The sequence below is a fragment of the Patiria miniata genome, unplaced genomic scaffold, assembly GCF_015706575.1.
Source record: "Patiria miniata isolate m_02_andy unplaced genomic scaffold, ASM1570657v1 HiC_scaffold_3, whole genome shotgun sequence".
Taxonomy (NCBI): Eukaryota; Metazoa; Echinodermata; class Asteroidea; order Valvatida; family Asterinidae; genus Patiria; species Patiria miniata.
In genome coordinates, this window is record NW_024037069.1 from 3,138,487 (window position 1) to 3,164,913 (window position 26,427).

Here is a 26,427-nt window from a genome sequence, read left to right on the forward strand (position 1 = left end):
TGGAGGGGGGGGGCGGTGGGCGGTCTTTTGGTGTTTTTATATTATTATTTTGTATATTTTTTTAACAAATAAAGCCACTATGATTGTTGCATGCTTATTGCATATGCGGCTCGAAATCATAAATTGACAACAAGAAAGCTTCTGCCTCTAACTCCAAACTACATCTAACCAAAATGCACTATTAACATAGACTGGTGTCAAAGATTATACAGTACCTATAAACACTACAACGCCAAGAGAAGCTAGGTACCACTCTCCATATAATGGCTTTACAGCATGCACGGGTTATAGGTCGATGCTAGTCACGTGACTATAGAACAATTCGACCAGCAATTTGACGATTGTCCCTTTAAAAGGAGATGAGTGTGTATGATGATGTATGGTGTCCTATCCTTCCCGGTTGCTTGAGCGGTTTAGCTTTCGTCACTTGTTGGTTGTTACGGTGTTTCCTGCAGTAATACAAAAGCGAAGAACAAACAGTTTGCATCTTAGGTTGTTGAAGAAAACTGGAAAAGCAAAACAATGTTCAATGAAAAAAAACTTGCATAATTCTAAATAAAATCTAAACGGGAACCTTGATATATAAACATAAGGCGGTCTAAGCACAGAAGTCGGTTAAAATTATCTTGCAACGATTTCCAGATGCGCAGACGTAAATTAAACTGAGAATCAGAACTTTCTCATGAAACCCATACAAATATTGATTAGGCATCACCCGATTATTGCTAGGCCACCAATAACTTAAACACACATTTGTACTACTTCATATTTTGATTATTTGAATGAATGCACAATCATAAATTTTACTATCAAATTGGATGGAGTGTTAGTTCTTGCATGACGCTAGAACAGATTCCATCTTTCTAATAATAGGAATACGCGGAGTTCTATTATGATTATTTTGAATCCTTGACAAGGTATAGGTTTTGTTACACTGCCCTCATTGTTCGCTTACCATCACTACAGATCACTCCAGCATCGTGTGAGTGGCTACAACTTGTCTCTTCCCAGCAGTGGGAAGGACAGTCGGTAATTTTCTCTTCGGATCCTTCGCACGCTACGCCGTCCATATGGACGGGTCCGCTACCCTGCCCGAAGTGGGCAGCGGACTTGGCCTCCAGTGCGTCTGAGAAACCGAGCTGGCGGCAGACAATCCCCGCATCAGTCTCGTTCCAATTGGAATCACAGATGGTGCCCCAGCTGCCACCACGGTATATCTCCACTCGGCCGCTGGTGCGAGATCCGCCGACCAACCGAAGCTCATCTGATCATTTCACAATAAAGACATCATCTCAATTTAGAAAACAAGACGAGTTACAGTCTGACGCCTACACTGTGGAGTGGTGTAATGAAAAAGGGGCGGATAGGTAGCCCGCCCTCATGGTTAGTAGACCTCCCAATCCCCTCTTCAGCTGGAAATACAGGCTGATAAAAATATGTCACGTAGCGATCAGAGTCAAATTACCTGTCTGTCAGTGACAGTGTCCCAAAGAACCCATAGGCCTACTGAGGACATCAAGTTGGCCTATATTCAAGAATCGTTCCCCGTGCTATTAACAAATTTTATCCCCAAAAAACAGATTCATTTTCTAAGTTATTGCTATTTTTTTCTATAGCAATACGAAAGTTATTCACTTTTGAATGAGACATTGAGCGAAAAATCATCCCGTTTAGTTGTTGAATCATTAGTACTTTACAGTTCCGAATTATTTGCTTCCAGACAATGATGTTATTCTCGCGGGTAGGCTGGTCCCCGCCCCACAATAAGCCTCTGTACTAATGACGTCACACTTTGTTTATATGTGCGCTTTCCTATGGTTCTTAGTGGACCGTGGGCCCCCACTGGCTCCATAGGAAAGTGCATATGTAAACAAAGTGTGACGTAATAAGTAGTACAGAGGCTTATTAGTATCGATAATGTACGGACCGAGAGCCAGTCTGCTTGCAAATTGGGTCTGTTTGTGCCCAAAGCAAACACAGGGTTGCAGACGATCAAAAAATTAAAAAGAAAATTGTCGGTTAGAATGAAACATACAAGTTGTAAATTTATTAATAGAGAAACAAGATAATATGTTGAAGAGCAAGGGGAACTTAACCTTAAAAGAATCTATGGTTCCAAATAATCAGTTTTGAGAGGCACCGGTAAGGTTTTGAATTCCTATTTTGTCTATTTTGTGGGTGTAAGAGATAACAATCATTATTTCAGATTTTCCATTGAGTTCATCAGTATGTTTTTAGTATATCTGTACTTATTAGGAAGTGCTTTTGTTTGAAGAGTGAGTTTCGGGGTTGAGTACCCCCTTAATTTAGTTGACTTTTATCATCAGAGAATGCTGAAATATCATTAATACATGGAGATGATTTGATAACACAAAAGTTACTTGTGTAATAGTAAGATGAACTTTAGGACACAAAGTCGGATGTGAATGACATGGAAACTAAAGAGGGCGGAGTATTTCTTACCAGATCTTGGTTTACAAACGACTCCTGCTACAGTTGAGCTGTTGCATTGCTGAGAGCCGGTACAGACAAACGGACAGTCAGCCAGCCGTCGTTCAGTTCCAGTACAGGCGACTCGATTCATCACGATCGGCCGGTCACTCTCTCGGCTGGACAACCCCGTTTTAGCCTCCAGAGCCTCGATGAAGCCGAGCTGATGACAAACGGTGGTGGCGTCCTTCATATCCCAACTGTTATCACAGACTGCACCCCAAGCATCATTGCGGAAGATTTCCACTTGGCCGCTCCATTTGTCATCACCGCCCACTAATCGGATCATGCCGCTAGTGACTGTTGAGATCGAGAATTAGTTCCTTTCAAAATTAGTTCTTGGATGACCTGTGCGTTCCGATTTTAAACAACAATCAAACGTAGGCCTAACTCTCAATAGTAATGAGTCTTGTAAGATTCACACTCTTTCATGAGGTTCACTTCTTGGCCGAATGTTTGTGAGTGATACGACCAGCCTCAATAATCGTATCTATAATTTGAACGCAAAACACGCAAAAGATGAGTGTGCAAATGCATATCATTCCTTTAAATTCTTTCCCTATTACAAGGTGCCGTTTCATGGCTCAAATCGCCTAACCAGACGTATTCCCCCTTCCATTGATGACTGTTGTCTGACAATAATGATAATTCTTTTGTCTTTGTTTATTAAAGGCAACTCAACTCAGATCCCCCACTCCATTTGCAATATGAAGGTCATTATCCAATTTGTGATCCAAACCCATCGTTTCATATATGATTTATACTGGGCATTGTCAGAATGCAACAGAGCTCGACCAACACGAGTCATCAATCGGAAAAGAAACGAATGAACACACACAGCAAGTGATATCAGCCGACAACACCATCATCCCAACTCCCGACCCTCTAACTTCCATAACCTTGATACTGACACAGTTTTTATGAGGGTCAAATCAACCCACATTGCAAAAACAGCGGTGTTAGATTTAACACCGTTGTATCTTTACAGGACCTCCGGTTTTCAATTTACAGAGCACTTTTTGTAGTGTAGACCTAAAATAAAATTAAAACAGTCAGATACTAGCATGATCATTCGGCCTGCATCGGAATTACTGTTACATCAGTATGAGTTCAACGTAATTATAGATATGACTTGTATTAATACAACTTCCTCCGGGTTCTATTCATTTTTCATCACAATATGAACATCAAGTCAGTGCCCGCATTTGGTTCTAACAGCGTTGGAATATAAGCCTAGACCTCTAAACTGATCTAACCATTAAAAAGAAATCATTTACACCAAAATGACTAGTGGTATCATTGCCTTTCTACGGCGACTTAGATTGTTTAAATGAGCCCATTTGTATTACCTCGACATCCGAGCACTTCGAACCTCAGGTAATAATAAGTAGAGTGACTCCATGTGAGTGGAAGTATGCGGAAGAATCTTGCCATCAGTACCACGGGGAACGTCACATTCACAGGTTGCCCAGTACCATTGTTCCCATTCAACTGGAAAAAAATATAACGATTTACAATATCACCACCAACGCAACATCAGGCAGCTCAAATATTTGTTCTACGTACGTCGGGCTTCTTTGCTATCTGAAGAGCTGCGCCGATATAGAGAGGCGCTAAGCATGTTTTTGGCGCTATCTCCTTTTAACATGAATGTCCAATTACATGCCTGTAAACACCTTGGGTGATGTGAATGATGCTTGTGACAATTAAAAATGTTACTTGATATAAGTTTCACTCTAGAAATTTTCATTCTAGAAATTATGTTCAAATTTCCATAATTCTTATGTCACTTCCGTTTCTAAGTCTGAGATGTACGCGACGTGAAGAAAACATAATGAACAATGTACTCGCCTTGATACCATTGGCGTCGATCCGGGGGAGGGGGGAGGCGCCGGGGGGGGGGGAGGGGGTTGATCCAAATAATGTTTGCGCTGCAGGGGAAGACGGCGATGGCGCTGCCCCCAATAGTTTATCACAGTGCATAATAGATTATTACCAGTTACATATTGTATCTTACCAATATTATTCGGTACGTGTAATAGCGCTAAGATATTGGTCTTCCACACCCATTTCATGTAAATAAAAACACACTGGAAGGATTTGGGTTAAAACCCGAATACGTGACCATTAAATACATGTTTGAAAAGCTCCCCATAGAGTCAGGTGGCGTGGACGCCCCCCCCCCCCCCCCCCCCCCCCCCCCGCTTTACGAATGCCCATGCTACTTGCCCCCTCAATGTTGACAAGACATCACCGCCGGTGCTTGAGTGTAAACGGATATCGCGACCCGAGCTTAAGTCAAAGGAAGTGCAGATCAAAGGTTTGTTTTAATTCACAAAGACACGTAATTTGACATCAAACCAGTACGAGACCCAATCGTTTCAGGTTTAACAGAAAAAAATGTGTCCCTTTTTAATTGCGAGTTAACGTAATACTTTATAGGCCTACCTCTGCAAATTAATGCAACTAGGGCCGAAACGTTTGCGAAATGACGCACTAGCATAAATAAAACGCGACAGTTTTGCGAATTAACGCAACATTTTGTAACAGGCAACGAAATAGGCGTGATGGAATAGTTTAGCGAAATTTATTAAAAGCAATAAAACTTTTACAGATTAACCCAAAAGCTTTGCAAACTAACTCGATAGTTTTTTTTCCAACACAAAAATATTGCATTAAACGCATAGCGTATAAATACATCAAGTTCTTTCGCAAAACTTTTGCTATAATAATATCACAATAAAAGCAATACTTTACTTATTTAAACCTGGAACGATCGAAATTCCGTACGATTGGCCTTGTGTTTATTCACTGTCCATTTGGAATGTGAAAACTAGAAAATCGATCTTGACAGGATCCTAGGCTCACCTGTACGGTCTGCCCTCTGTCAGTTAGTTTCTGCCAATCATTGGACTCGCCCGTATTACTGTAGTTTACAGCAAAGGTTCGGATATGACGCGAACTGGCTCCATGCACGATGACCCCCGTGATGGCCGTGTACTGACCGAGGTCTACCTGGATCCATTGACCCTCGGGCTTTCCACTCGGGCATATCCACCAACCAGTACCTGTAGGGAATAAAACAAAAGACCATGGCATTCAAAATAATATAGAACCAAATACTACAGGGTTTCCTTAAGAAAAGTACAACCAGTACGGAGTGATTATGACAATGATACAGCAGCGGTTCTACGGGGGCGGGGGAGGGGAGCTAGGGGGTATGGGGTAAGCCCCCCCCCCAAAAAAAAAAAACAACAACAACAACAACAACAACAACAACAACAACAACAACAACAACATTCCATAAAAAAAAAAATTGACTAGCAAAATGTAACAATGTGACGTCCATGCGAACGGTCTCCCCAAAAATAAAAAACGTAAGAAGGGTGCATTTGTACACTGTTAGTTAATATAGTGTGCCTGATTGTAGCATTTTATTAGCGTTTCCATTGAAAATATGGCACGAGCCGCCCCCCTCCCCCCCCCCCCCCACCCCCACCCCCACCACCACCTATTGATTTTCGGAGGCCTAAGTGTCCGGAGAAAATAACCGGTCTACATTTCAGCACGCCTCCCTGAAAAAAAAATTGTGGATCCACTTTATATAGCCCCCCAAGAAAATTGGCTCTAGAACCGCGCCTGCAATAATACCTATTTTGAATTGGAATTTGTAAATTAGTTTTAATTTGAAGTCATTCCTGTTCTGGAGGACTGAGTAACTCTTTGTTTATCCTGAGGGACCCGGACCCCCAGCTTCAGTTGTTAGATGTTAAATGAGGAGAATGAGGTTTTGCCAGAGGCTGCTCGCAAGACCAACACGATTCTTGAACACCTCATAATTAGCGATGAGGTAGGATTTTCCATGAATGACGAGGTTAATACCCAGAACGTAAGACAATATTCTCCACAAGCGACGAAATACACAACCGTTTAATTTGAAAGGAACGACAGTCGCACTAAACTCACTGTTTGTTTCGGAATTTGAGGTAAAGTTCTCATGATTGGCCCTTTTATTCATTGAGGAAAACATTTACTTCGATATGATAAATATTCGGGTCGTTCCTGTACTTGCAGCAAATTTTCATCGTCTGATTGGAGGAACTTGTCAATATCTGTGATGGGCACAATCATAAAGCGTTTCCTGTACAGTCTTCGCCAAAATGCGAATGCGCATCGAAGCAGAGACACGCCAAACTTATTAGGCGCGCAGTGGCACATTTATGCATAGACGGGCCTGGGAATGCATCATCAGGGAAGGAGGACTATGTGGAATGAGTTGATCAATACGATCAGTCAAATTGTTGTGTGAGCATGAACAATGCGGCTGCCAAGAAGATAGCCAAGAAGTTGACGACACAATGTGAAATTTAAGTCTACTCTAAATTAAATGTTTGTGAACTCAAGGGTTTTGTCATTACTTAACATGTATCAATTCACAATTGAGATCCCACAGAATCAACAAAGATTACTCATCCCGAACAGAAATGACTTGCAACAGGCATGACCTGTGTACTGACACAACTTCAAATACCAAATTTGTATTATTGTCATTTGAAGGTCGTTTGTAATCACAATTTTCGTAACTTTTTCGTTGTTGCGGAGCCTATACAAGATCAGTGCCAGGAATTCGCGCTACAGACTTGAGTTAGTGATGTTGATTTTGTTTTAATGACAGTAAACTAGTGACGATTTTTTGTTTTGTACCCAGCTAGGACATGAGAACACTAATGTTACAAAACAAGTCAATAAAATGACAAATAAATCGTAACACGGACAGAGTGATACATAAAATCGGTTTTTATTGGGTCAAGTTTATGGTAAATGCATGGACTATTCTGGGGATAGCCTTATCGCCCATCCCTGGCCAAAAAAAGTGTGCGATAAATCGCTGGGATTGACATAAGCCCTTGAATACAGGATATACGCGGTCTGACTGTAGCATGAGTATTGTTGCTTTCATGTAACGGGAAATTGTCATATACATGCGGCGTGGTGTGCTGGGGCCGTATCATAAGTCCGACGCCTCATAGGTCCGACGCCTCATAAGTCCGAAATTTCGGACTTATGAGGCGTCGGACTTATGAGGCATAAAATTTATTTATTCCGCCTTATTGGTCGAACGCCTCATAAGTCCAACGCCTCTTAAGTCCGACAACGGAAAAACAAGGCATTTAATTTGTCGGACTTACGAAGCGTCGGAGCTATGAGGCGTCGGACCTATGAGGCGTCGGACTTATGAGGCGTCGGACCTATGAGACGTCGGACTTATGAGCCTTTATTTGGTTAGGGGATGCGATTCTGTCGGACCTATGAGGCGTCGGACTTATGAGTGGACCCCGGTGTGCTCACACAGAATCACTTCCTTGCATCTTTCTCTCAATTTCAAGAACAGTTTCAGATTATTCAAGTTCTCCAGGAGTACAGGGTTCAAGCAATAGTTCAAATAAAATATTGAATACAGTAAGCTGACTTGCGGAGATTATCCGGAATCCACGGAGGCTTTTTGTTGTTGTTGTTGGTTGACCTCTATTATATTTAGAAACTTTGACAAAACGACATTTTTGGGTTAAAGACACGTAGGATCATTTGCATGTATCTCAGAAGTAACCAACCGAATTATTATATATATTTTTTTGGATTAAAGATCGTAGGGTACTAACCACCCCGTGGATGTTATTTCGTTTGGCTTGCTGTCATTGCGGAGAAATCAAGAAATGGTGGTGATTTCCAACGATCAGTCAATTGCCTTTTTTTTTTTTTAAATACAGAGTACCATGGGCGAAATCGTGTTTCGTGGTGAAAAGTGCATGGTGTTTCAACGTTTTTGCGAAAAAAATTAGCTGAAGTTTCAACTGGTTAGGTTTAACGTTTAAACATTCATCTTTAAAATTTGAGAGGTGTTATTATTGGAAACGAACAATGCATGAAAAGCAAATGAGCCTAAAGCCTTGAGAAAGAAAGGGGCTGGTCATATTGACCAAGAATGGAATCCATAATTAAAACAATCAAAATGCATCGTTAATTAGTATTTCTTTTACAATTAAGTTTCTAGTTGCATTTCAGAGTCGGGCTAATACATTTCCTATGTCTTAACTCACAAGAAGGCAACATACACAGAGTAAGCAACAGTTGCAGACTGTTGCAATGAGAGACTGGGTAGCAATCAATGAGACTTACTATTCAGTCGGGCCTTGCTTGGGAGATAAGATGAGCTGTGTGAGCCTGACGCCGTCAGGCTGGAATCAGGGATGGCCCCACTGGCCATCCCCAGTGGAGAACTCGTACACGAAAGACCTGAAATGACACAAAATATATCGGATACAAGGTATCATTTTTTTCATTCCCATTTTGCCGACCAAATAAATTTGTTTAGGGGACCACAGCATGAATTTTACACTGGAACATATTTTTTCGCAACCTTCCGTTTCTCTACCATAAAAGAAAACCATAAAACATCATTTCTAGTTTAACAGTTTTCCATTAAACGTTCAAGTATTCAATGCTTTTCCTGACAACAGATTGCGATGTTGCAAACCGCTTCAGCCCGAGTTTAGGGAATTTCTGTCCAAATTGAGATAGGAACCAACGAATTTGCTCATTGAATGATGAGTGCAGAACGTTTGCTCATTGACTTTCTGTTATCTACTGAAACAATCACGAATTGCACCAAACACCCAGAAGTTTACTTCTGCAAAAAGTCCCAAATTCTGACATCTTGTCGTGCTGAAGCAGCTTTATAGGGAATGGACACCATTAATTTTTGCAAAATTCCAGAAGAAAAATGAAAGAAATCATTAAATATCACACTTGATTGTAAGTAAATAATAGGATCATGCAATGAGTGAAATCAGTGCGCCTAGTATGCTATCATTTTCGAGAAAAGAGTCATTATCATCATTTAATCGGAATGGTTAGGACAAAACCATTGCACTTTTATTGGGAACCCATATACTTTGCGTCGAGAAAAATGAAGTTACATTTTCAAGGATATTTACTTTGCTTGGTTTTTAATAACCTTCTTCAGATTGATTGTATCGGTATTTCTTGAATGTGATAGGGCCTATATCCCCGCTCCATTCCCTTTCTAGTTGTTTTCTATTCCGATTAAATTCAGAGAATTGGGACTGCATAAAGCTGCGGTATAGCTTCATATTTGTAAAGATGGTTTAAAATTGTTCGTTTTTTCCGGTCAGTGGTTTCGTTACCGTATAATTCCAGTATATATTTGCTTTTTCTTTTCTTTGTATCAATATGGTGATTTTTGGTAAGGCGGCAGAACGCTATGTCCCAATCTATAACAATTTAGCTCAAGTGTCCACTGACACTTATTCAAATGGGCCATATTTTGTCGACCGTAAACTTGAAAAGTTGACTCTCCATGGCAAACTCTTGGTGGCGCACTGCATTGCGAATCGCCCGAATTACAGGGGTGGGTGATAAAATGGGTCATTATATTTGTTCTTGCACAGATAATAACTATTACCGCATGTGTCCCCTCATTCAAAGGAATACGAGGTCTGGAGTGGAACACCCCCCCCCCCCCCCACACACACACACACACACACACCACCACCACCACCACCCGCCACCACCACCACCACCACCATCGGAACGCAACACGGCAAACACATAGGGGTACAAACAATACATTAAATGTTACTATTAAACATCAGCAATTTCATGTGCTTTTTTTACCTGAAATGCTTGAGCTCCTTGCCTGGTCCTGTGACGTCACATCTTGCACCACAGGATGGGCCGAGCATATTTCTAAAATACAAAGTCGAAATTATGATATTTTGATTTTCATTCTTTTTTTATACTGGAATAAACATAACCGACAGATGATAGGCACAAAATGCGTCTCGCGTTTTCACACAAAGAAAGTTTGGGCATTCTGAAAACTGAATACAGTGGATTCGTTTAAATTGTATAGTAAATACGGATACAGCACTGAGTAAAACTGATGAGGCATCAAAACAAATATCACATGGTCAATATACTAAAAAAAACTATGAAATTGAAACTAACAAGGCGAAACTGTATAAAAATGTACCGTACCAGATATTTTCCATTTTCAACTCCCCAAAATAGATTTCTTGCTTAAGCTGCTTTTTTCCTAATAAGAGAGTTATTCAATTTAACTCTACAAAGTTCGAATTGATTTAAGCCGACAATAAGTCGTTCTCGCAGGGTAGACTGGTTCCCGCCCCATTAGGATTCATTGTGTAGGGACGGGAACCAGTTTACTCACAGGGATTTGTGTGTGGGCATAATATAAGCCTGCGCCTTTCAAACTACTGAAGGAAGAAAGTAGGTTTTCATTCAAATTAACGAAACAAGTTTTAAAATTCGTCAGAAGAAAAAGAATATAATTCGTTGGAGAACACAGACGGTATATCTTTATCAAAAGGTGCACGCAATAAATGTTATTAAATTCTTTATTAAAAAGAGAAGTTTATATATCTTAGGACGCAACAATAAGACAATGGAGCCTTCTGATTTTGGTAGTTTCTCGGAAAGCACTGTCAAATGTTTAATAAACGTCCATTCAATTACAGCTTGAAAAATGGTAGTTTTCATGAAATCATCACGCGAAGGAATTTTGGCCATACAAATTTTGATCTTCGAAAGTAGAGCTATTGTTACGCTAGTTGTCATTTTAATAACAAATGATTCGTAAACAGAGTGCGTTTGCACACTCTTTGTGCTCGGATTGTAACTTTGAACCTCGGAAACACAAAATGTCAGCTATAAAAATCAGTTGCCTACTTACAGGGTTTTACGTGTTCTTTGCAATGGAAAATAATGTATGATAAGTACGATTGAAAATCAAACAATCAATTCAGTTTCACACTTACGTAAGGGCGCAGATATGATGGCAAGTGTGGCCGCCAAGAGCATCAGATTTGATATCGGAGAGTAAGACATTGTGTACGAAAATGAAAGTAATTCAAGACGTCTTAAGGAGAGATCAGCTGGAGCCGAGTATGAACCGATGGAGGTTGGTAGTCGGTTTATATATCATGGTGCTGGACATCCAGGGAAGGGTGTGTCGGCGATAAAATGCCTGAGCAGATATCTGACTTTGCTGCAACAATCAATCCCCTGAGACGTTGTCCACGTGAGCCTGTTTGTGTTAGTAGGAAGCCAACAATCTGTATGGGGGAGGGGATGATCCAATGTGACATCATCCTAGTCAGGAGGGGGTGGTGCATAAGCCCCCTCGCCAATCTCCCACCACCTAAGCCCGTGGAAGGGACATCAACGATTATTCCATATACTCAATCACACAAGAATCTTTCCCGCATTTCCAAATCGTTCCCACACGTTCGTACGATTTTCCTAAATCGATCACACAACTTCAGAAATCGTGGCACTATTTTTTTTTCTTTGCTACTACATCCCTTTCTAGGCTTTAGTCAGCAAATTTTAAATGTAATTATATAAAACGGGAAGTCGATTTTTCTTCATTTCCTTGTGACGCATGTGTTCTGGCACTGGATTAACCGCGCAAACTGTGACGAGCCAGCAACTAAAATGTTCAAGGATCTTTATGGTGCGCAAAAGTGACATTCAGTCAGGTTGAAGCGGTATCTTTTGGTCATTTTACGATATCTCCAGTTATTTCCAGTTATGTCCAATAGTTCTAACCATTTCCTTTTGCTATTTAAACACCCTTGGTGATTACTTCGAGATATCTTGAAATCGATTGCAAGTATTTTCAAATAGTTTCAAATTATGTTTGTAATGATTTCAAGACATCTCGAAATTAAGTTCAAGGTAGGCCTATCTCGAAATCTATAACAAATTTTCTTGAAATCCATTTCAAGCGGACCCTGAATTCATTTCAAGACCTCCCGAAATCCTTTTCAAGTTAGTTCGAAGTCGTTTTCCGCTTCCGTGTGAATAGTCATTAATCATTCCGTTTTCATCAAATGTCCGACAGTGCTTGCGCCCGTGGAATGGCGGAAGCGGAAACGTTTTTAGGATATCTTGATATGCACGTATAGTGACATCTTAAAATCGATTTCGACTAGAGATATCTCAAGACAGATTTCAAGATGCCCTTGAAATGGATTTTAAGATGTTTGAAGTGATATTAAATATGAATTTAAATTTAAGTGCTGTATATTTACATGCATGTAACCACATCGTCAAAGTGAATAATGCCACTTGTGCGCGCCGTATTTGACTTTGGCTTGGCAGTACATCCAACATCTGGCAGTGACATTGCTGTGCAGACCGTATACCAATGCCCCACGCAGGGACCTAGGCGGAGCTGAAAACAATGTCCGGGTTAAACATTCATTTCCTTGTGACGCATGTGTTTTGGCGCAGTGGTTCATAGTTACCCTCATTGTATGACGAGCCTGCAACTAACATGATCAAGATGGTAATCACAGTCAGAGTTAACTTGAAATGTTCTTGGAAATACATCATACATCTGGCAGTGACATTACAGCAAGCACGAATAAGGAAGTGGGGGAGTCATCCCCTGCCCCCCCCCCCCCCGCCTTCCTGTATGTTGGGGAAAAAGCCAAAGCGAACATGTTTTGTTGTATACGTACCCGTAAATTGGTATCAATTTGTCAACACTGACCAAATAACTTATTATGCCTATAATTCAATATAATAATAAATATACCGACGTTCAACTTCATCAATCTACATGTACATTCAATCTCAAGGAAGTAAAAATGTTCAATCCAACAAGCATCCGTAATTGGTCTGTGCAGACTATGTAGTGTGGCGTATAACTACGGGGAGGGGGGAGGGGGGCAACTTCCCCCACTCGAGACCTGTGCCAGCCCCTTGTGCTCCCCAACTCAGAATAATCCACGCAAATTCGAGTGGCCAGTTAATTATTATTCATTTTAATTTGACATTATGATAATCAAATAGGTCTATAACAAGTGCAGATAATAATTGCAAATTTAATAAGTATTACCCCTAGCTAAAAATACATGTTTATACTAACATCAGATTATGGCAAATATTATACATGGCGCTAATGAAAAAAAAAATGCTTATGTTTATAAACCACAGTATTTGACAATGTTTGTTTACCGTCACGTATTCTACCTCCAACGCAACATCGTAGCTTTCCTGAAATAACAATTAAAGTTGATCGGTGAATCAGAATATAACAAAGTCCAGCATTTCCACCCTCACTGCTTATCCACTGTACTTTAACTTTTCGCTCCCCGATATTCTTTGAATGAATTTATAACAATGGACTCATTATATTGTGAGTAGCTGACTTTGAAATACATGAATATCCAAATGCATGCAAGTTCCTGTTCCGGGGTGTTTTTTTTTTTTTTTTGGGGGGGGGGCTGGGAGGTCTGTTGGTGTGTTTATGTTATCATTTTGTATATTTTTAAAAACAAATAAAGCCACTATGATTGTTGCATGCTTATTGCATATGCGGCTCGAAATCATAAATTGACAACAAGAAAGCTTCTGCCTCTAACTCCAAAATACAACTAACCAAAATGCACTATTAACATAGACTGGTGTCAAAGATTATACGGTACCTATAAACACTACAACGCCAAGAGAAGCTAGGTACCACTCTCCATATAATGGCATTACAGCATGCCGAGGATAGTCACGTGACTATAGAATAACTCGACCAGCAATTTGATGGCCCGAAATACCATGAAACAAATATTGTCCCTTTAAACGGAGATGAGTGTGTATGATGATGTATGGTGTCCTATCCTTCCTGGTTGGCTGAGCGGTTTAGCTTTCGTCACTTGTTGGTTGTTACGGTGTTTCCTGCAGTAATACAAAAGCGAAGAACAAAAACTTTGCATCTTAGGTTGTTGAAGAAAACTAGGAAAAAGGGGGTAAATTCAATTGAAAATAACTTCTAAATAAAAACTAAACAGGGTTCTTGATCTACAAACATGAGGCCGTCTAAGCACAGAAGTCAGTTAAATTTTCTTTCTCAACGATTCCAGATGCGCAGACTTAATATAATTAAGAATTGAGACTTGCTCAAGAAACCCATGCAACTATTGATGAAGGCATCCACCGATTATTGCTAGGCCACCAATAACTTGATCACACATTTGTACTTTTTGAGCTTTTGTTCATTTGAAAGAATGTACAATATTGATCTTTACTAAATTGGATGGAGTATTGGTTCTTGCATCACGCTAGAACAATTCCATCTTTTTGATAACCTCATAACAGGAATACGTGGAGTATTTTCTAAGATGATTTGAATCCTTGACGAGATGGTTTAGGATTCGTTACACTGCCCTCATTGTTCGCTTACCATCACTGCAAATCACTCCAGCATCGTGAGAGTGGCTACAACTTGTTTCCTCCCAGCAGTAGGAAGGGCAGTCGGTAATTTTCTCTTCGGATCCTTGACACGCCACGCCGTCCATATGGACGGGTCCGCTACCCTGCCCGAAGTGGGCAGCGGATTTGGCCTCCAGTGCGTCTGAAAAACCGAGCTGCCGGCAGACGATTCCCGCATCCGTCTCGTTCCAATTTGTGTCACAGATGGTTCCCCAGCTGCCGCCACGGTATATCTCCACTCGGCCGCTGGTGCGAGATCCGCCGACCAACCGAAGCTCATCTGATCATTTCATAATAAAGATATCATCTCAATTTAGAAAACAAGACGAGTTACAGTCTGACGCCTACACTGTGGAGTGGTGTAATGGAAAAGGGACGGATAGGTAGCCCGCCCTCATGGTCAGCAGACCTCCAAATCCCCTCTTCAGCTGGAAATACAGGCTGAAACAATATGTGACGTACCTACCAAAATCAAATTACTTGACCGTCAGTGACAGTGCCCCGTGGAACCCATAGGCCTACTCATGACATCCAGTGGGCCTGTATTCAAGATTCGTTCATCGTGCTATTTATGAGTTTTATCCAGAAAAAAATAGATTCATTTTCTATGTTATTGCTATTTTTCTATAGCAATACGAAAGTTATTCACTTTTGAATGAAACATTGAGCGAAATATCAGCCCGTTTAGTTGTTGAATAATTATTACTTCACAGTTTCGAATTATTTGCTTCCAGACAATAATTCTATTCTCGCTGGTCCCCGCCCCACAATAAGCCTCTGTACTAATGACGTCACACTTTGTTTACATGACATCCTATGTTGCTTAGTGGACCGTGGGCCCCCACTGCCTCCATAGGAAAGTGCACATGTAAACAAAGTGTGACGTCATTAGTATCGATAATGTACGGACCGGGAGCCAGTCTGCTCGCAAAGTGGGTCTGTTGTGCCCAATTTTTTTCTTCTTCAGAGGGTTGCAGACGTCCAAAATGGAAAATTTTAGGTTGGAAGAAAACATACAAGTTGTACATTTATAAATAGGAAAAAAAAAATATATGTTGAAGAGCAAGGGAAAATCAACCTTAAAAGAATAATGGTTCAAATAATCAGTATTGGGAGGCACAAGTAAGGTTTTGAATTCCTATTTTTGAATGCCTATTTAGTGGGTGTAAGAGATAACAATAATTGTTTCAGATTTTTCATTGAGTTCATCTGTATATTTTTCCTATACTCATTAGGGAAGTGCTTTTGTTTGAAGAATGTGTTTCAGGGTTGAGTACCTCCTTATGTGACGCTGAAATATCATAAATACCTGGAGATGATTTGATAACACAAAATTCACTTGTGTAATAAGCTGAGGTTAAAGACACAAAGTCGGATGTGAATGACATGTCATAAAAACTAAAGAGGGCGGAGTATTTCTTACCAGGTCTTGGTTTACAAACGACTCCTGCTACAGTTGAGCTGCTGCATTGCTGAGAGCCGGTACAGACAAACGGACAGTCAGCCAGCCGTCGTTCAGTTCCAGTACAGGCGACTCGATTCATCACGATCGGCCGGTCACTCTCTCGGCTGGACAACCCCGTTTTAGCCTCCAGAGCCTCGATGAAGCCGAGCTGATGACAAACGGTGGTGGCGTCCTTCATATCCCAACTGCTATCACAGACTGCACCCCAAGCATCATGACGGTAGATTTCCACTTGGCCGCTCCATTTGTCTTCACCACCCACCAATCGAATCATGCCGCTAGTGACTGTTGAGATCGAGAATTAGTTTCAATCAGAATGAGTTCGCGTATGACATGTGTGTTCCGATTTTGAACAACAATCAGACGTAGGCCTAACTCTTGATAATAATGAGTCTTGTAAGTTTCAAACTCTTTCATAAGGTTCACTTCTTGGCAGAATGTTTGTGAACGACCAGCCTCTATAATCGTACTATAATTTGAACACAAAAACGCGCAAAAGATGCTTGTGCAAATACATATCATTCGTTTAACTTTTTTTTCCTAACTTGAGGTGCCATTTCATGGCTCAATTCGTCTAATCAGACGTATTCACCCTTCCAATGATGACTGTTGTCTGACAATGATAATTCCTTCATGTTTACATCCAGGGAACTCAACTCAGATCTCCTACTCAAATTGCAATATGAAGGTCATTATCCAATTTGTGATCCAAACCCATCGTTTCACAAATGATTTGTACTGGGCATGCAAACAGAGAATGCAACAGAATGCAACAGAGCTGGACCAACACGAGTCACCAATCAGAAGAGAAACGAATAAACACACCCAGCAAGTGATATCAGCCGACAACACCATCATCCCAACTCTCAACCCCCCCCCCCCTCCAACTTTTATGACCTGGATACCGACACAGGTTTTATGAGGGCCAAAGCACCAGCGTTTTTCACACTGGAAAAACGGTTACACGGTTACACCTCTATATATTCCGACACCCCTATGTTCCCACACCCATTATGTTCCGACAACTCAACCTATGTTCCGACATCCCTACGTTCCGACACCCCTATGTTCCGACATCCCTATGTTCCGACTACTCAACTATGTTCCGACACCCTATATGTTCCGACTGCACATATTCCTATCCCTAACCCTAAACCTAACCCTAACCCTCACCTGGAGTAACACAATCTTATGTGCAGGTTATCAGAACATAGGGTGTCGGAACATAGGGGTGTCGGAACATAGGGTGTCGGAATATAGGGTGTCGGAACATAGAGCAGTCACCGTTGTGATTAACACCAATTGTATCTTTGTAGTATCACTAGTGTTAACTATATTCACACCGCACTTTTTACAGAGTATAGACGACCTGATGAAATAACTTAATGAAAACAGTCAAATACTAGCATGATCGTTCGGCCTGCATCTGTATGACTGTTACAGTGAGTGATTTCACTTGTATAATTATAGATATGACTTGTATTAATGCAACTTCCTCCGGGTTCGCTTTTCACGGTTCATCCAAACATGAAACTCGTATATACTCGCAAAGGGTTCTTACAGCCTTGGAATAAGCCTACCTCTTAAATCTTTTTCAGAACATTTACACCAAATTATTTATTAACTATTGCTTTATATTTTATAACGGCGACTTGGATATTTTAGGTTTTTGTATTACCTTGACATCCGAGCACTTCGAACCTCAGGGTATAATGAGCAGAGTGACTCCATGTGAGAGGAAGTATGCGGAGGAATCTTGCCATCAGTACCACGGGGAACGTCACATTCACAGGTTGTCCACTACCATTGTTCCCATTCAACTGGGAAAAAATATATAACGATTTACAATATCACCACCAACGCAACATCAGGCAGCTCCAATATTCGTTCTACGTACGTCGGGCGTCTCTGCTATCTGAAGAGCTGCGCCGATATAGGAAGATGCTAAACATGTTTTTGGCACTATCTCCTTTTAAAACATGAAAGTCAAATTACCTGCCTGTAAACACCTTGGGTGAATGATGATCTAATTTAGTTTTGCTCTAGTAATTATTTTCAATTGTTTCCAAGTCTGAGATGTACGCGTGAAGAAAAATAATGAACAATGTCTTGACCTTGAGACCATGGGCGTCGATCGGGAAAGGGGAGGGGCGGGCCGGTCGGGAGACAGCCTACAGCCTACATGTCTCCAAAAAAAATGTGGGTGGAGGACGCCGATGGCGATGCCGCCCTATAATTTATCTTAGTGCATATAGATTTTTACCAGTTACATATATCTTTACAATATTATTGTGTACGTGGGATAAGATATTGATCTTCCAACACCCGTAATATGTAAATGTGAGGGTACACGCTGGGAGGAATTGGCGTAAAACACGAATGCGTATTATGATCGTACTGCCTACATACATGTTTCAAAAGCTCCCCCTAGACTCAGGTGGTGTCGAACACCCTTTCCGGTCCCTGTTTGTCGAGTTTCCATGCTGCTCCCCCCATGTTGACATGAAAGTATCGTCGGTGCTTGAGTCTAAACGGATATTCGCGACCCGAGATCAAGTCAAAGGAAGTGCAACTCAAAAGTTTGTTTTAACAGAAAAAGTTGTTTTTTGTTTTAGTTGCGAGTCAATTAATTAGTTAATTAATTAATCACACCTTTTCAAATTCACGAAATTATACTAATGCGAATTAACGCAATATTTTGCTCTTTAACGCGAAGTTTGCGAAATAGGCATAATGCAATAAATTTGCACTTATTTTTTAAAGTAACGGGTCTGGTTTGAGAACTATCTCACTTGTGTTTTTTTTTTGTATTTCTCAAAATTATTGCGCTATTTTACAATCGTATTGCGTTAGTTAATAAAAGCATTGTGTTATTTCGCCAAACTAATTCATATTGATTTCACAAAAAAACAAACACTTCACTTTTAAACTTGGAACGATCAGGATTCCGTGCGATTGGCCTTCTGTAATCCACTGTTGTTCGTATGGAATGTGAAAACTAGATAATCGATCTTGACGGGATCCTAGGCTCACCTGTACGGTCTGTCCTCTGTCAGTTAGTTTCTGCCAATCATTGGACTCGCCCGTATTACTGTAGTTTACAGCAAAGGTTCGGATCTGCTGCCCACTGCTTCCCTGTACGATGACCCCCGTGATGGCCGTGTACTGACCGAGGTCTACCTGGATCCATTGACCCTCGAGCTCTCCTTGGGGATTTGCCCACCAACTAGAACCTGTGGGAAATAAATCAAATGACGACAATGTTCATTTTGCCCCCAAAAGTGCATGGGTATAAAAAAAAATAATACGGGATGGATATTGACCAAAATAATATTTTTACGAAATCTGAATGCATTTGAATGAAAAAAGCAGAAATTTTGCCACAAATCAAAAATTTGGGGAAATTATTATAGAAAAGCGCCGGGTGTCCTCCTCCGCCGGGCAACCAAAATACGTCATATTGTCCGAAAAGAGAGGGCATTTTGTGCTTTGCCCATTTTTGTCAAGGATTTTTGGCACTATTTATACATTTGTCGTTTAAATGCCTTGAAATATGGTATGAACATTCTTTGTGTTAATATCCATCCCACTAATTAACAACCTGTGACATCCACAATCACCGCGCTGCTGCACTATTGGAGGGCAACAATGTTATTCTCATTTTAATTTGTCCAAAAATCTGAATATTTCAACCACAAACGGCACTAATGGAGTACTTATTTCAATTTTATAGAAGCTCTGCATTTTTCATTCGAAAGAAATGTAAACAAATACCTCAAGAGAAATTTTTTTTGTAAAATTGTTGTAAAAATAATTTTAAAATTAATAGCGGCTTTTTGCGCGATGACCATGAGTTCGAGTCTTACGTGGATTCTTGATACGGAAAAGAAAATATGGGTTTGACTGATAAAAAATAAAAACATATATTTTTCATTTGTGTTTTTTTACAAAATGATTTTTTTTTACTATTACCGGCGTTTTTAAATCAGTATCAATGGTAAACACATCAACTGATAACTGAAAATAATATTTGGCATTTTATAACAAATAAAATGTAATTCTGAGGAAGCCCTATAGCCAAAAATCTTGATAAAGGTATATTCCAACAACGTCTAACAGTATTTTTTTTTTTTATACCCATGCACTTTTGGGGGCAAAATGAACATTGTCGTCATTTGATTTATTTCCCACAGGTTCTAGTTGGTGGGCAAATCCCCAAGGAGAGCTCGAGGGGCAATGGATCCAGGTGGATCCAGATCCAACATGCTTCTATCATCAAAGCAGTGGCGTAGCCAGGAATTGTTCAGCGTTGGGGGGGGGGGGCGTTGGGGGGCGTTGGGGGGCTGGAACATTTCATGGGGGGGGGGCGTCATGTAGATCATTGATAATTTTTTTAGAAACTCAAAATCTCAGTGGGGGGCGACTGGGGGGGGGGGGGCGACAAGGTTTCATGGGGGGCTGTCGCCCCCCCCCCCCGTGGCTACGCCACTGCATCAAAGGTATAATTCCTCTAAGATTTTACATATCTGCAGTAATAACGTATAGAGAAAAAAAACATAAGATCTTTTTTTTACAAGTTTATGGTGAACGCATCGACTATTTGGGGGATAACAATTATCGCCCATCCAAAAACGCGTGAGATATATCTCCTTGGATTTACATAGGCACGTGAATATCGAATACGGATACGCGGTCTGACTGTAGCATGAGTATTGCTGCGTTCATGTAACGGGAAATTGCCATATACATGCGGCGTGGTGTGCTCACACAGAATCACTTCCATGCATCTTTCTTTCCATTCAGAACAGTTTAAGATTATTGAAGCTCTCCAGGAGTAAAGTGTAGTAATAGTTACAATGAAATGTTGAAAAAAAGAAAGAAGTGAATTTACTTGATGAGGAGATAATCCAGAATCCACGGAGGTTTTTTTGTGTGTTTTTGGCTGACCTCTTTTTATATTTTAAAGACGTAAAGGATCAATTGCATTTATCCCAAAAGTAACTGACCGAATTATTATCAAAAGCTTATTTTGACAAAAGATCGTAGGGACGGTAACTACCCTGTGAAATTGTTTCGTCTGGCTTGCTGACATTGCGAAGTAATCAAATGTCTAGTGGTAGGTGATTTCCAACGATCAGTCAATTGACTGGGTGGGTTTTTTTTAGTAGTAGAAATCGGCGAAATCGTGTTTCGTTATCAAAGGGTAGTGCATGGTTCTTCAATGTTTTCGCGAAAAATGAGCTGAAGTTTCAACAAGTTAGATTAACTTTTGTACATTATCCTTTAGAATTTGAGTGTTATTGTCGGAAACGATCGAAATGCATGAAAAGCAAATGATTTTATATGCCTTAAACCAAGAGTGTAATCCATAATTAAAACAACAGTTAAAGGGAATATACATCATTTGCTTTTACTGTAATTTTCAGAAATGGATGGAATTGGGGGGTTGGAAATATATAGCAAATATAGTTACACTGACTTTTTTGAGGTTTTGGGTTCGAAAATGCTATAAAAACCAAGAAAAACAATCATTTTCCTGTAGTCTGGTTCCCTGACTCCATATAAGGAGAAACAGAGCAGTTTACATACATTTGGGAATTGTAAGGTCGGGGAACCAGTCTAGCTGGCTCGTACCCGTTCATAGGTTTGTAATCGATTGCAAACAAGTGCGATGGTCAATTGGGGCCAGTATTTGAAAAAAAGCCAGTTTTTTCCAACGCTGATCGGCCGTTCAGCGTTGGAAATTGATACAAAAATTCCACTTTTTTTGAAAATGACAGTATACCAGGTGCCATGATTTTACAGGATGCTTTACACTGTCATTCACTAACAGTCCAGCAAGGTATTTCAAAATGATTTGGTAGTTTTTTTTTTTTGATGTTTGCAAATGTTGTATTTTCCCTTTAACATATGGTTGACATGATTAATTTGTAATTTAAACAATTTTCTAGTTGTACTTTTTTCGGGGGAAATACATTTCCTATGTCTTAACTCACCAAAAGGAAAACAAAGTAAGCAACAGTTGCAGACCAATCCAATGAGAGTAGCAATCAATGAGACTTACCATTCAGTCGGGCCTTGCTTGGGAGATATGAGCCGTATGAGCCTGACGCCGTCAGGCTGGAATCAGGGATGGCCCCACTGGCCATCCCCAGTGGAGAACTCGTACACGAAAGTCCTGAAATGACACAAACTATATCTTATAATATCATATACTAGATCGTTTCTTTCATTGCTATTTTGCCTGCCAAAGAATTGTGTAAGTGACCATGGCATGAAATGTTCACTGAAACAAATATCTTGAGCAAATTTCTCTGAAATGCAAGAAAAACCATGAAGCATAAATACATGATAGTTTAGTTTAATATGTGTGAAAAGTGCGCTTTATAGGGTTTCCGTGAAAATTACAAACCCCCAAATTTGCTCATTGATATAATATTTAAAATATTTACCACAGCCAAAAAAAAAAAAACAATCTGGCAACTTTTCTTGCTGAAACATTTTTAACATCAAAGTTTCTGCCTTGAATGGCATCACAGTTTCGCTAATTATGGAAATGCACATAGCATTAAAAAAAAAAAACCTTGCAAATATCATAAACTATGAAAATTGAAAATAAAGCTAAACGGGAGACAAAAGTGTATTCTCAAGGATTGCATTCAAACGTTCCATTAGAGTGTAAATAGGATGTAAGAGAATGTCAAACGAGCACAGTGGTGACGATTACCTTCGGCGATGAAGGAATGAATTAGACTTGCTGAAGTCTCGCCTTAGCCAAAAATGTTAAAATAGGATTACACCGTGTAACGCCATGCAACGAATGGTCTAAATCCGGCCCATTGTGCTCATCACATGAATGAAGGGAATTCCAGTGCATAGCCATTCTGAATCGATTGAACAGAATGTTATGTGTTCTGGGCTCATCTTTACTAGGTTTGCCTTTTCTTATAAATTGTTACCTCCCGTCCAGCAAGGAGGTTATGTTCTCATCGGATTTTGTTGGTTTGTTGGTTTGTCTGTTAACAAGATAAATCAAAAAGTTATGGACGGATTTCCATGATTTGTTTAGGGGTGGTCCTTGGTACAAGTACAAATCAATTAGATTTTATAAGTGACCGGATCTGGGTCTGGATCCGCGATTTTTTTTGAGGATTCTTCACCATTTATGCGAGCATTTCTTTTGGGTGTACTGACAATATGGTGGGGAATTGTTTAGCCTTGGCGGAGGTTTGCGCTCTCTGAGTGCTTTCTAGTTGGCAAGAATCCCTGGGTATCACAACTATCGTGCTAATTTATCGCAAAATGCATTTTTGATGTTTTTGGTGAAATAAATGTACTAATCATAATTTCCAAAATGTATATTTTATAACATTTTACATTTTATTTTCTAATTTGGTTACTAAATGGCAACAACTGCACGCACTTACAAATTGACTGCTTTCTCTTTCATAAAGTTATAAGGCTATATGTATGTACAGTTCATAAAAAAAAGAGGCGAACATGGGCCTTTAAAACGCCTCTTACATGCAGTATAGCGAATTCTAGCACCAAAAAAAAAAGGCATCAACGTAAACCCGAGGCTTGGGTGGAAACGTTGAAATTAAAATCATGGCGGGAATCGGAGGCAATCCTAACTATCGCAGCAATGTTATCAAAAAATGCACTTTGTTGTGTTTTTCGGTCAAATTTACTGATCGTGATTTCCAAAATGTATTTCTTTTTTTACATTTTGAATTTTATTTTCTAATTTGGCTACTAATGGGTAAGAACTGCACGCAGTAACAAGTTGACTTCTTTCTCCTCCATATAAATCAAAACACGGTTTTCCAAGTTGCCACTTTTATCATTTTAAGAGCAGATTTCGCACTTTTTATGTTCACAAGGGTATGGGACACTACCAAAACATGGTAAAATATGGATGGAAAAATATTCTTTAGGATGTTGTCTGCCTCAAAAAAAGTTCACCATTTTTGAATGTTGGCATACTTTGAGGCGATTCTGGCCCACTGTACGTCGGATCGCCGCATGGCAAACATAAGGGTGCAAACAATACATTACATTTTACAATTAAACATCAGCAGTTTCAGGTGCTTATTTACCTGATATGCTTGAGCTCCTTGCCTGGTCTTGTGACGTCACATCTTGCACCACAGGATGGGCCGAGCATAATTCTAAAATACAAAGTCAAAATTGTGATATATGAATTTTCATTCTGTTTAACTGGAATAAACACAACCGACAAAATGATAGGCACAGAATGCGTCTGGTGTTTTCAGGCAAAGACAATTTTGGCTATGATAGCGCGGAATCCAGTGGATCCGTAAAATACGCCTATACGGATTCGCCTATACGTATGCTTATACGAATACAGCAGTGAACCTAATGAGGCATCAATAAGCGAAAATAATGCCAGTATAAAAGCATGAAATTGAAACTAACATTACAAAATTGTTTTTAAAATGTACCGTCCCAATTACTTTCAATTTCAGTCCCAAAATAGATTTCTGGTTGAAATTGTTATTTTTCTTGTTATTTTTCTAGCAATGAAACTTAGTCCCACGTTTTGAATATGGAATCATTACTTAACAAAGTTCGAATTATTTTCGGCCGACAATTAATAATTAAGTTCTCGAAGGGTAGACTGATTCCTGCCCCCATTAGGATTGATAATCTATGGACTGGGAACCAGTTCACTCACAGGTTTTTTTTTGTGGGCAAAATATAAGCCTGCCTTTGAAACGATTGCGGACGCTCAAAAAGGAAGAAACTAATTTTTCATCAAAATAAACGAAACAAGTTTTAAAATTCGTCAGCAGCAAAACCATTAAATTTAAGAGCATAAACGGGATATCTTTTAGTAACAGAGGCACATAATAAGTTTGGTTAAATTCTTTATAATAAAACATTGAATCTTTCCGGTTTTGGTGTAATTTCTCGGAAAGCACTGAACACAAGTCCAATTGAAACGCTTGGATACAAAATCCTTGGCAAATTAAAGGGCTGCTTTTGTCGGGAATGCGCCCTTACTCGGGGCTCTGAAACGTATTTCTGCAACGAGATAATAACAGTTCCAAAGATCTTTCAAAAACTTTCATAAACGTCCATACAAGTATAACTTGAAAAAAATGCGTTTTTCATAAAGTCATCACGCGAAGGAATTCCGGCCATACAAATTTTGATCTTCAAAAGTACAGCCCTTGCAGCGCTAGGACACTGAACAATTGCCTGCGCTAATTTTACCCAAAGGGTGACAACTGCAACTACCCAAAATTGGGTTGTTCTATAAATAACCAATTGTTTGGGTTGGAATTTCTGTTAAATTCAACCAAAACTTGTGATCATACCAGACCAAATTTAATTTGGTATTGTATGACTACAACTTTTGGTTGAATTTAACAGAAATTCGAACCCAAACAATTGGCTATAGAACAACCCAATTTGGGGTAGCTGCAGTTTGCACCCTTTCTGTGGTAAAATAATCCAGTCAATTTTTCAGTGTAGTTGTCATTCCAGTAACATATGATTGATATACAAAGTACATATGCACACGTTTTGTGTTAGGATCGTGATGTTTATAACTGTTAACCTTAGAAATACACTTTCAGCTACACACGGGTTTCCATGTGTTGTTTACACTAAAAAATAATTCCTAAAAAGTTGAAAATGAAAGATTCAAATCAGTTTCACGCTTATAGGCCTACGTAAGCGCGCAGCTATGATGGCAAGTGTTGCCACCAACAGGTTTTCATGAAGTCATCGGGCGAAGGAATTTTGGCCGTATGATATTTTGAAATGTTGATCTTCACAAATCAAACTGTTGGAGCGCTATATATAATCATTTCAGTTTTAAAACATATTCTAAAACAAACGTGTACGCACGTTCCGGGCTACTTTATCGTAATGTTTGTAACTCTAAATACTATAGAAATTCAAAATTTCAGGTTTCAAAATCGGTTGCCTGCTTACAGGTTTTCCTGAGATGATTGCAATTGAAAATATTTTCTAAAACTACAATTAACATCGAAGAATTCAATTCAGTTTTACACTTACGCGAGGTTGCAGTTATGATGGCAAATGTTGCCGCCAACACCAGTGGATAAGATATGGTGAAAGTCATTGTTACGATGAGAGAAAGTAATTCAAACGTCTTCCGGAGA

The 26,427-nt window shown here is 39.8% G+C and overlaps 1 protein-coding gene across 2 annotated transcripts; it reads right to left on the reverse strand.

Moving 5' to 3' along the window:
- Window positions 1–11: 11 nt before the first annotated feature.
- Window positions 12–26,427, reverse strand: LOC119736397 (soluble scavenger receptor cysteine-rich domain-containing protein SSC5D-like). Of its 2 annotated transcripts, none has more exons than XM_038210415.1 (8): window positions 26,321–26,427; window positions 24,370–24,441; window positions 8,668–8,784; window positions 5,359–5,558; window positions 3,840–3,981; window positions 2,464–2,790; window positions 956–1,264; window positions 12–449 (listed from the first exon to the last, which is right to left on the reverse strand). In XM_038210415.1, exons 1-8 carry the CDS (start codon window positions 26,385–26,387, stop codon window positions 424–426), a joined length of 1,260 nt encoding a protein of 419 aa, XP_038066343.1. In that variant the 5' UTR covers window positions 26,388–26,427; the 3' UTR covers window positions 12–423. The 2 variants fall into 2 exon arrangements, with proteins under 2 accessions (XP_038066343.1, XP_038066342.1); XM_038210414.1 differs by lacking the exons at window positions 24,370–24,441; window positions 26,321–26,427 and adding exons at window positions 10,186–10,257; window positions 11,349–11,621.

Bases quoted from the DNA above. Each gene is read 5' to 3' on its own strand.
- LOC119736397 (XM_038210414.1), bottom strand. From the start codon at position 11,418: ATGTCTTACTCTCCGATATCAAATCTGATGCTCTTGGCGGCCACACTT. The intron at 3,982-5,358 runs GTGAGCCTAGGA...ATTTTTTTCCAG, and splicing joins ACAGAGGGCAGACCGTACAG to TTGAATGGGAACAATGGTAC. The intron at 1,265-2,463 runs GTAAGAAATACT...TGAAATGATCAG, and splicing joins CGTTTGTAAACCAAGATCTG to ATGAGCTTCGGTTGGTCGGC.